At 44.4% G+C, this 12,220-nt stretch overlaps 1 protein-coding gene across 3 annotated transcripts in view; it reads left to right on the top strand.

Annotated features, from left to right (window-relative positions):
* The window catches only part of LOC139418640 (pro-neuregulin-2, membrane-bound isoform-like), a 106,358-nt gene that overhangs the window by 77,220 nt on the left and 16,918 nt on the right, over positions 1-12,220 (top strand). For all 3 annotated transcript variants that reach the window (XM_071168253.1, XM_071168254.1, XM_071168252.1), the window contains exon 4: positions 11,162-11,282. In XM_071168253.1, coding sequence (XP_071024354.1) covers positions 11,162-11,282 — 121 coding nt within the window. The remainder of the gene's footprint in view (positions 1-11,161; positions 11,283-12,220) is intronic.

A 12,220-nucleotide genomic window follows, 5' to 3' on the forward strand; every position in this document is an offset into this window, starting at 1 on the left:
TTTATTTCTACTTTGCACATTCTTCCACTGCAAATCTACCATTCCAGGCCTTTTTTTGCCATTACCTCCCTTATCTCACCTCATTTGCTCACATCGTATATAGACTTGTTTATACTGTATTATTGACTGTATGTTTGCTTTACTCCATGTGTAACTCTGTGTCGTTGTATGTGTCGAACTGCTTTGCTTTATCTTGGCCAGGTCGCAATTGTAAATGAGAACTTGTTCTCAACTTGCCTACCTGGTTAAATAAAGGTGAAAATAAAAAAATAAAAGGAGATGGCGGGTGTTTTTGTTACCATAAAAGGTGATGGGCGTTTTCCATCCAGGGTTGTAGCTCTTTCAAGACCGCACAAATATAATATGTCTGATTTATCAATGAAAACGTATATGTTGCAAATCCTATAATCTCCTCGTACGCCAGAATTTAGTACGAAATGTACTCATAGTTGATAACTGAGGCCCCTGGTGTTTGGTCTGCTGGGATCTGGTTGGGGCTGGAGTAGGAGCTGGAGTTGTTACGGTGCTCCTGGGCTGGGTCAGGTTGCTTTGGCCTCTCTGTGCTCAGTGACTCCCTCCACTGTTAGTTTGTCCTCTGGCCATGGAGTGGACCAGCACCATCTGCTACCACGCAGCAGTGCTCTGATGTCCAATTTCATGGCCGCCAGAGTGCGTGGGCAGTGCGTGTATTTGGGAGGGACGGAGGGCTGAGGCATGGGCGAGGTGTGATCCAGAGCGGACACGCTTCCTTGCGCAGGAAGCACGAAGGGGATACTTTCTCATGGGGACTCCAGTGGATCTAACAAAGAGATGGGAGTATTTTGAATCTGGTTCAGGGTTGCAAAGCCTGCTGCTCTACTACCACTGTTACCAGGGCAAGCTGCTGTGGGAAGGGACAGTGCATTGAACAGTCAATTGGATGGATTTCTGTGTGTATCCAATCCCTGTGCTGCTGTCTGTTGGTGAAGAGGGGGCTGAGGGTGGCACCAGGTTGGGTTGCCCTGCGTTGCGCGGTAATCCCCGGCTGGGCACCCGGTTGGGCTCCGGGGCCGGAAGGTTCATCCTCTTGCTTCTTCCCACCCTCCTCCTTCTCATCCTGGGCCTGGGTGCCTGTCTCCTGCTGCCGCACCGGGTGCTAGCTCAGGGTTCCACTTCCACATGCTCCAAAACTCCCGGTGGCCTGGATCTGAGGAGGGTGAGGAATAGGAGAGTTATCCACTGTCATACACTACAGCTACACCAAACAGAGCAGGGACGGCATGGGGGACCGCAAACGGGGCCCCTGGGTCCTCCTGAAAGTAGGACACTCTGGGGACCATCCCTCTCCGCTGCAGGCCCTTTGCTCCAGCCAACACCTGGCCTGACTATACTCATTTTGCTGCACACCCAACCTGCCCTGCTGCCTGACAGTGCCAGCACCCAGCCCCTCCTCCTCCTCAGTATGTTCACTTTGCTTGTTTACATGACTGGCTGTTGTGCAATCGCATGCTGTGGCGCTCTTTGATTTCCCCTTAATGCAGAGATGACTGTGGCAGGCAAGACCAGGCATATCAGCTATGCTGTTGAGAAAGGGCAATAAGAGGCAACAATATAAATGAAAACATGATGAGAGGGGAGATTAGGATAAAGTTCAGAACGGACTCCATTTTGTACATTTCAAGCACTCCGTCTCTCTCTATCCAGCTGGATGGCCCTTGAAATAATGATGGTCACTTTCCTCTCGAAACAGGCTTTTAGTGAATTATCATTAGTAATGTTCTGTTTATGTGTCTCTCAAATTCTTGGTAGAGATAATGTTCTGGCCCTTTGCCTAAACAGTGATCGAGTACCCCTCAGGCTGTTGATGGTGGAGCAGTCTCATTGAACTCGGTTCAACTTGTGAAATGTACGAAGACCCACACGATAGATTACGAGCCTTGTTTGTGTGTGGGAGGTGGGTGGGGTGGGTGGGGTGGGGGGGGTTAGCGCGGTGCGGTGGCTGGTTAGCGCGCTATTTTGTGTTTGCTGTGTTTGCGTAAGGGATTTTTGATCTGTCAGTGCCGCTGTTTGTTGGAGCGTTATGGTCTTGCTGAGCTTCGCAGCTCCGATATTCCAACAAAAGTACAACAGTTAAACCCTTTATTTTTTTAGAACCGCTGACTTTAAGACAAAGAAGATGCAGCTCATCTCCTGTCCCTCAACCTTACCCATGTACCCAAACACACGCGTCACCAGTCATATTATCATTGAGATGCACCACAGGGCACCCCGGTTTCACAAGAGAACTATTGCTACCAAAAGGATCTTGTGAACTACTCTTTTTTTTTGTGTTTTTTTTGTTATCAGCAGCTACCATATTATGTATTTGTTTATCTTCCCGTAATAAATGTACCCATGCACAGTGAGGACTGAAATGGAGAGACTGCTCGTATCCCTCTGGGGAAAGAAAACCGGGATGTTACACATAATGGAAACCACACCGATGCGGGAAGAATGCATGCAGTATAAATTGACCCCTAGCAAAGTGATAAGAGATCCCAGTCCCAGCTGTAACAAGAGACATGTCTGAAATTCCCAGCCAGGACTGAGGAGGGGGTTTATGTAGGGCGTTCTACTCTGCTGCTGGTATATAGACTTGACTAGCTGTAAAATATGTCAGGGTTTTTGGAGATACATTTGTCAGTTGACGCTTGGGGCTTGCACTTTTGGACCTTTTTCTCTTACCAACCATGTTCTTTCCCACGACCTGGACTTGGTTCATTCCAGTTAAGATGCAGGCTATGATGACTACTGGTGACTTCTATAATCTGACCTGGGTCCCACCTAAACTAGACATCTCAAGTCTTTCCTAGTGTTTTAAGGATTTTGGTTGTCTCGCTATGCTGCGTTCAGAGGTAGAAACATGTTTGTCCTTAGCTGCTTATTCCGTCTTTAATAGCTCTCTTCCCCGAAACATAACTGAATTACTTCATGCTTTTCACGGAGAAGAGTAATGACCAGAGCCTTATGGAATCTGCTGCTGAAAATATTTAATTACAGTTATTGTCTGCATCTTAGTATTGATTCTTGCTTTACAGCAGTATTTGCATTTGGGAATCATTTCCATACAGTATTCATTTTTTATTTTTTACACAAGACAATTTCTGGGTTGGTAAAATTCAGATTCCTCCACTGACTCTGTGTGGCCCTAGTGATGAGGACCCTGTTGATGTACTTGAATATACTGTAATTACTCCCAATGGTTGAGTGTTGAGAGGTGCAGAACAGGGATAGCCTCCGGGAAGAGAGAAGAAGAGAAGAACAAAACGCAGCGGAACAGGGACCTCTCCTTTCATTTTTACGGCCTTTCTTTAGAACCCTATGGAGAGCGCGGAAAGACAGACGTGTTTATGAAGGTTTCCAGATGGCCCCTCTTGCACCCCCAGTCTTTTTTTCTTCTTCAGTTCTCTGGCCATGAAGGATTCATCAAACTCCGTGGTGAAGCCTGTTGGCCAAACCACTGGGCTCGAGCTAACACTGTGGAAAATCCAGCCGGCACACGACTGGGGAAGAAGAAACCTGAGGTTAATAGACCAGGTAAACTGACCTATAACCATACGGGAATGAGAGCACATCATCGAACCCAGTCTTAGACAGGGGAACTGACCTTTACTTGGAGTTGGAGGATCAGGACCAGGATGTTCCTCTGCTGAAGGGAGAACTAACGTGGTCATGGGGTTGACTTACTCAGCCACATGGCTACGGAACATGAGAAACCAGCCACATGAGAATGGAGTTGCTCCCTGACTTGGTAAACCGCCACGGGCTCCAAGGCCAGTGGACACCATTCTGACCCAGCCATGGTTCTGTGAGACAGGAGATACTGACCCAACAATATGGGCATGCTGTACAGAGAGGGAACGCTCCCTATTTCTATCTCCTAGACCCCTCAAACTCAACTCTGGACCTGGAAGCCAGTTCCACTGCATGTGTTCATTGTTCCCCTCTAATCAGGGACTGATTTAGTCCTGGGACATCAGGTGCGTTTAATTAATGATCAGGTAGAAACAGAAAACAGCGGGCTCCGGACCTCGTAGGGTAAGAGTCGAATACGCCTGCACTAGACGCTGTGATCAGGATGAAGCGTCTCATTTGTCACCCATTTATAGCAGCCCCATTCCTGGACTGCCTCCTGGGGATAAATGCACATAAAAGCACTGTCAGTGTCTTCTGCTATAAAGACGACAGCACGCAAGAGGCAAAGAGAGAGAGGGGAGAATATCTTACAATCCAAACTTTCTTAGGTAATGAGAATTGTTCCCCCCCCCATTTCCTTGTGTTTTGTTGGAAAATAGTGTGGTCCACTTTATCCCTGTCTTGATCATCAGTTGGCATTGAAGAGAATGCTACTTTATTTAGATGTGTGAGAAGCAGTTGGTTTTCTCTGTGCGCTGAGCTGTCTGAGCTCAACATTCCCTCAGACAGGCCGCTGTGAATACCATGCTGCTTCAGCAGGTATTCACAGTACAGTCGACAAGCTCAGGAAAACGTGTCAGAATTCTGGTTGTATGGATAGTGGGTTGGTACAATATTCAACCCTGCACCACTGGCAGGTTGTCTGTAGCGGTCAGAACAGAACAGACCTGGCCTCAGCCTCACCATACTGTTACTGAGGTATAACCATCAGAGGTTTCAGAGACCTGAAGGCACCTTGAGCATTTTTCTAAAATAACACCCAGATTTAGTATTGATTCCGGTTCCTTTTCCCTGAAGGTACTGAATGGTTGTATTGAATAGCTGAATTGCAAGATCAATCGATTTAAAATCCCCAAAATGATGATATTGTCAGACATGTTGATATACTCTATAAACAATACAGTGCCTTCAGAAAGTATTCACACCCCTTGACTTTTTCCAAATTTTGTTGTGTTACAGCCTAAATTTAAAATATATTACATTTAGATTTTTTTTTTGGGGGGGGGGGGGGTCACTGGCCTACACACCCTATAATGTTAAAGTGGAATTATGTTTTTTTTTATTAATAACAAATGAAAAGCTGAAATGTCTTGAGTCAATAAGTATTCAAACCCTTTGTTATGGAAAGCATAAATATGTTCAGGAGTAAAAATGTGTTTAACAAGTCACAAAATAAGTTGCATGGACTCACTCTGTGTGCAATAATAATGTTAAATATGATTGATGGACTACCTCATCTCTGTACCCCACACATACAATTATCTGTAAGGTCCCTCAATAGAGTAGTGCATTTCAAACACATTTTCAACCACAAAAACCTGGGAGGTTTTCCAATGCTTCACAAGGAAGGGCACCTATTGGTAGATGGGTACACAACAAATAACCGACATTGAATATCCCTTTGAGCATGAATGGTGTATCAATCCACCCAGTCACTACAAAGATGCATAACTCAGTTGCCGTACAGGAAGGAAACCGCTTAGGGATTTCACCATGGGGCCAATAGTGGCTTTAAAACACTTTGTTTTCTCCCGTCACAGCTATTAAACTCTGAGGATGGATCAACAACATTGTAGTCGCTCCACAATACTAACTTAAATGACAAAGTGAAAAGGACGCCTGTACAGAATAAAAAATATTCAAAAAACATGCATCCTGTTTGCAACAAAGCACTAAAGTAAAACTGCAAATTAAAAATTGCAAAGAATATAAAGCGTTATGTTTAAGGCAAACACAACACATCACTTAGCACCACTCTTCATATTTTCAAGTTATGGGTATGCTTGTCTTCGGCAAGGACTAGGGAGATTTGTAGGATAAAAATAAACGGAATGGAGCTAAGCACAGGCAAAATCGTTCAAAAACCTTGTTCAGTCTGCTTTCCACCAGACACTGGGAGATGCATTTCAGCAGGACAACAACCTAAAACACAAGGATAAATCTCAACTGGAGTTGCTTACCAAGACGACATTGAATATTCCTTAGTTTTTTAAATGTACTTTTTCTCCCCAATTTCGTGGTATCCAATTGTTAGTAGCTACTATCTTGTCTCATCGCTACAACTCCCGTACGGGTTCGGGAGAGACGAAGGTCGAAAGTCATGCGTCCTCCGATACACAACCCAACCAAGCCGTACTGCTTCTTAACACAGCGCGCATCCAACCCGGAAGCCAGGCGCACCAATGTGTCGGAGGAAACACCGTGCACCTGGCATCCTTGGTTAGCGCCCACTGCACCCAGCCCGCCACAGGAGTCGCTGGTGAGCGATGAGACAAGGATATCCCCACCGGCCAAACCCTCCCTAACCCGGACGACGCCAATTGTGCGTCGCCCCACGGACCTCCCGGTCGCGGCCGGTTACGACAGAGCCTGGGCGCGAACCCAGAGTCTCTGGTGGCTCTTAACCACTGCGCCACCCGGGAGGCCCCCCAAGTTCCAGTTTTAACTTAAATCTACTTGACATAGATTTTCAAGACCTGAAAAGGTCTACTTTTTTTTTCTCCATGCTTTTGCGAAATTAGCTCTCTTCCTTCACCGATTATCAAAGGCACTTAAATCGCCTACAATCTAATAACCCAACATTGCGACTAATAAAACATCCCATTGGTGTTTAGTCGTCTGTAGAAGGGTTTGTAATGAAGAATGGAGCGCTCCTGGATGACGTTAACAGTATTAGAGTAAAGTGTTAAGTATTAAAGTGAGGAAGTATTACTCAACTGTCTACATTGATCATCACAGGTAGGCAAGGACATATTTGGTGTTCTACACTAATTCAGTCAGACGCTGAATTTATTCCACAGACACAGTACGGTGCAAAATGCACACGCTGTCTGATTCATTATAGTCACTTCCCCGAACAGCACAACCATACAAAACAGTAAGTTATTTGTCCGAATAAACGTTTTCTCGTAAATCGCGATTACACATTTCAGATCCTCTCTCAGAAGAGTCTAAGGTGTAATTCAGCCATCTTTATGTCCATATCAATTCATTTCTGGAAAACAGTTGAAGTACCTTTGTTTTCAATTAAAATGGTAAAATAATAAAAAGCTTCTTAGCTAAATGCAATTTCTCAATTTTGCTAGGACTGTCTGGGAGTACTCTGAGAGAGGCTCCTAATTGGAGGGATGTGTAACCTGACAACTATCAGAAAGGAGGGGAAACTCTTTGTTATTGGTATTTTTAAACTCTAAAAAAACCCACGTAGCCAAACAAGCTGAAATTTCTGGCAGTCTTTTCCAACAGCTCTTACACTAAACGGGCATTAACATAATTTTCACAATCTCACAGTATTATTCCAAACTCATAGTGTGGAAATGCATGTATAAAACACAGGACAAATGAAGCTTTTGACTGCACTGGGCCTTTAAGTCGACAAGGAAATAAGAGAATAATTTGATAAAACAGACGAGGGAGCGTGTGAGAGAGTGATTTAAAAAAACAAAGCTGTCTTTTAAGAGAAGTGCTTTCGCCCACTTGCGACAGTTAAGTTTAATATGCAGTGGTTAACCCACGTCATTAGTTCCCCTCACAGATAAACAAGTAGTAGAGCCTGGGTACTGTAAACTCTCTCCTTCCTGGCACGGTGGGAGCACCTTCGCTCCTCTGACAGACAGCACTATACACGCTCTGCTACAGCTGGACCTGGGCCAACGGGCGCCTCTCCATGTATGAATTGAGCGAGCTGTGAGAACACTATTATTAGCAAAGTGTACAGAGCTTTTGTTCTAGGATGTTTTCTTCCGATTCCCTGCCATGTCATGCAATGGATAGTGAGTGAGTTAACTGGAGAGTTGAGGGGCCGGGGGGCTGGCTACAGGTACAATTTGTCCTTTGCAGAATCTGTTACTGATTGATTTGCTGCAACAGGTTTCTGCAATGCTTTGTGCACTTTCTGAGAACGTATTTGCAAAGCTTTGTGCACTTTCGGAGAAAAAGCATTCCTGTTGAGTTGGCAGATCCCCCCCATTTATTGAAAACAGTTCCTGCAAATATGTGTCTTTTTGCTTTAGAATAGGTTACATGTGCTATCCAACAGAACATGTGCAACGTATTCAGGGCTAAGTTCAAATGGATGTTTAGTTGACCACAGATGTGCAACGGCCTTGTTCATCACACGCTGATCACACCAATCACAGGTCAAGTTGGCAGCAATGTCTTTCTCTCCGTCTTTCTTTCTCATCCTCTACCTATGTATCCCTCTATGTATGCCAATAGTGATAATTGAAATCAATAGCTGGAATGAATGAGGTCAACGTGTGGACAACACTGTGATGAAAGGTGATGCAGCAGTGTTTTGTGCGTGTGTGTGTGTGTGTTTGTTCGTGCATGCATGCATGCGTGCCTGGTGCGTGTGTTGTGTAATATTGTTTTCACCATGGCCACCACAGCACCAACTGAATTTACTACGTATCAAGTTACTGCAAGCAGGAATTTAATTTGGGTAGGTCTTTTGATAAGTGAATTGAGTTAGTATTGCAAGTATACCAATGTACTGTTTTACAAAAACCCGTTTCTAGCCTACGGATATTGTTGCACTCGCTTTGTACAGGGGTTGGATGCACATATGCCCAGGAGACAGCAACTTACCGAGTTAAAGGGCTTACCGAGCTTAAACCTCTTGGTCGGCCAGTCCAAGTGGATTATTATTTGTTCAGATGGTGATGAAACATAAATTTGTACAAAAAAAGGAAAAATGACAAAGGCATGGCCAAACTAAAAACTCAAAAACAAACTAAACAAAACCAGCAGCCTCATGACTTGCCAGCTGGGACGCTGACTGACGATCACCTGATGTGCTTATCAACCAGGCTCAGCACCCGGACAAAGTTGCTGCTGCCCCCTGGGGGAATGGAGTGTGGACGTGTTACCTGGATGGTGTGTTTGTCTAGGTCTGAACACTAACCGTGCCCCCCCATATCATAACAATACTGTATGTACGGAAGTAGGCTACACATTCACAAGTATGTATTTGTCAATCAACCTCCAATTTGGCAAACACAAACATGTTGTCACACCCCAGCAAGGTGCGGGTTGAAATCTATTCAGTGTACAGAGGCACAATCCCAACGTTTGACAGAAGAGTCCTCCCTCTTCTCCCTCTTCTCCTTGCCCAGTCCTGCCACTCCTCAGGCCTCATCCCAAAACCTCTTAGCACTATTTACATAACAGTGGAGGATTAGTCGGCATGACATTTAGGCCATTTCATTCCAGAGATCTGAATCAAGGGATAAACAGGGACTCCTACGCTCTTCAGGGGGAAATATTTATCTTTGCACAGAGAGCGTCTTGAGTCCGTGTCAACACTACTGAGAGACACAATGTAATTCTTGGAAGGAAATATGTGACCGTTTTATGTGGAGGATGAGTGATTGATTGAGAAGTGAGTGTTTTATGTCTTGTGCTGTGTATAAAATCACAAAAGAGCAACTGGTTGACCACGCCATCTGGAGTGGAAAGTTCCTGCACCTGTCTCTATGCGCTGCCTTCATTGCATACAGTACAAGTATATACAGTACCAGACAAAAGTTTGGACACACTTACTCATTCAAGGGTATTTCTTTATTTGATTTTAAAAAAAAACTATTTTCTACATTGTAGAATAATAGTGAAGACATCAAAACTATGAAATAACCCATAGATTTGTGCAGTAACCAAAAGTGTTAAACAAATACATGTATTTTATATTTGAGATTCTTCAAAGTAGCCACCCTTTGCTTTGATGACGGCTTTACGCGCTCTTGGCATTCTCTCAACCAGGTTCATGAGGTAGTCACCTGGAATGCATTTAGATTCTAACAGGTGTGCCTTGTTAAAAGTACATTTTGGGGATTTATTTTCTTCCTAATGTGTTTGAGCCAATCAATTGTGTTGTGACAAGGTAGGGATGGTATACAGAAGATAGCACTATTTGGTAAAAGACCAAGTCCATATTATGGCAAGAACAGCTCAAATAAGCAAAGAGAAACAACAGTCGATCATTACTTTAAGACATGAAGGTCAGTCAATCTGGAAAATGTCAAGAACTTTGAAAGTTTCTTCAAGTGCAGTTGTAAAAACCATCAAGCGCTATGATGAAATTGGCTCTCATGAGGACCGCCCTAGGAAAGGAAGACCCAGAGTTACCTCTGCTGCAGAGGACAAGTTCATTAGAGTTAACTACACTTCAGATTAGAGCCCAAATAAATTCTTCACAGAGTTCAAGTAACAGACACATCTCGACATCAACTGTTCAGAGGAGACTGCGTAAATCAGGCCTTCATGGTCGAATTGCTGAAAAGAAACCACTACTAAAGGACACCAATAAGAAGAAGAGACTTGCTTGGGCCAAAAAACACAATGGACATTAGACTGGTGGAAATCTGTGAATCCAAATTTGACATTTTTGGTTCCAACCACTGTGTTTTTGTGATACTCTGTGTATGTGAACATATGATCTCTGCATCTGTGGTTCCCACAGTGAAGCATGGAGGAGGAGGTGTGACTGTGTGGGGGTGCTTTGCTGGTGACACTGATTTATTTATAATTCATTGCACACTTAACCAGCATGGCTACAACCGCATTCTGCAGCAATATGCCATCCCATCTGGTTTGCTCTTAGTCCCACTATCATTTGTTTTTCAACAGGACAATGACCCAAAACAGACCTCCAGGCTGTGTAATGGCTAGACCTGGCCTCCACAATCACCCAACCTCAACCCAATTGAGATGGTTTGGGATGAGTTGGGCCCCAGAGTGAAGAGAAAGCAGCCAACAAGTGCTCAGCATATGTGGGAACTCTTTCAAGTCTGTTGGATTCCTCATGAAGCTGGTTGAGAGAATGACAAGAGTGTGCGAAGCTGTCATGAAGGCAAAGGGTGGCTATTTTGAAGAATCAAAAATTGTATTTATTTGATTTGTTTAACACTTGTTTTGTTTTTTGTTACCTCATGAATCCATGTGTGTTATTTCATAGTTTATGTCTTCAATATTATTCTACAATGTAGAAAATAGTCCAAATACAGAAAAAACCCTTGGAAAAAACCTTTGACTGCTAGTGTATATTGTAGCATGTTCCGCACTGTGTTTCTACTCTTCTACCTAAGTCCCCCGAATGGAGCCGTCTTAGTTTCAAGTATTATTTAGATGACAGAATATACATTGTACTCTACTCCAGTAACAGAGCTCTAACTGCCTATAGTACTCTCATGTCTGTGTTGCTAACATGTCGCTCTTTCTTCCTGGACAGTAACCACCACACTATCGCCAGGCTCGGGCCACGCCAGAAGATGCAACGACACCGAGAAGGATTACTGCGTGAACGGCGGCGACTGTTACTTTATACATGGTATCAATCAGCTCTCTTGCAAGTGAGTCCTCGCCGCTATTTCTGAACTCGTCAAATGGCAACATTTTGAATTCTACTTGGACAGTTGTCTTTTCTGTTTTTCAGCCGCTGTCTCCTTATGCTCTTGTAATGACAGATCGATTGCAGGATCAAGACTCCGGTCATGTCAAGTGATTTTCTAACCCTCTCTTAGCAGAGGCCTTTTCTCTATCCCCTTCGTATGGTTGTAATCTCCCTTTATCCCCCCCCCCCCCCCTCCCCATCCACCTTCCAGCCCCCTCTCTCTTACAGGAGGCCCGGCATAGCTGAGGATTACAGGAAGGCATTGCCAGTATGTGCAGATGTCTATTGTAAGGGTTTGTGCCTCTTTCATGTATACTTTGGTTGCTGATAAGGAGGCTAGATTGTGGTCTGCTCGTCGTTCTCAGCCCACGTTTGGCGTGCAGGAGCCTCGCACATGAAAAGGCCTTTTTTATAAATGTCATGATTCACTGGTAAGGAACAAATATTTACGCCAGTCGGAGGCCTCTAGCGAGCTAAATAGGATCGTTGCTTACATCACAAGACCTTTTGAAAAGAGGGTCAGATGTACAACACTGGTTTTAAATCAAGTGCGCTAAGGACATTTTTTGTTTTTGGAAGATAAATGTTTTTCTCTTGATTGTGGAAGTGGCCACGGGGAGCTGATTGACCTTTTTCTCGGGATCAGATTCTGATTTGCGTGTGTACCGGATGTACTAGCTATATGCTAGTGTGAGCATGTTGATTTGCCTTTGACATGTGTAGGTGTGCAGCAGCTGTATGCAAGAATGTACACGGAGTACATGCCTTTTGCACACTGGGCGTCGTCTTCGCGGCAGTCTCAGAACAGGTGAATTTTTACGGCGCGGTCATCCTGCGTAGTAACAGTTTGCGTCAATATCACAGCTTGTGCCAGGGAAAGAGTGTGTGTGGGGGGGG

This window comes from Oncorhynchus clarkii, chromosome 10, assembly GCF_045791955.1.
Source record: "Oncorhynchus clarkii lewisi isolate Uvic-CL-2024 chromosome 10, UVic_Ocla_1.0, whole genome shotgun sequence".
NCBI lineage: Eukaryota > Metazoa > Chordata > Actinopteri > Salmoniformes > Salmonidae > Oncorhynchus > Oncorhynchus clarkii.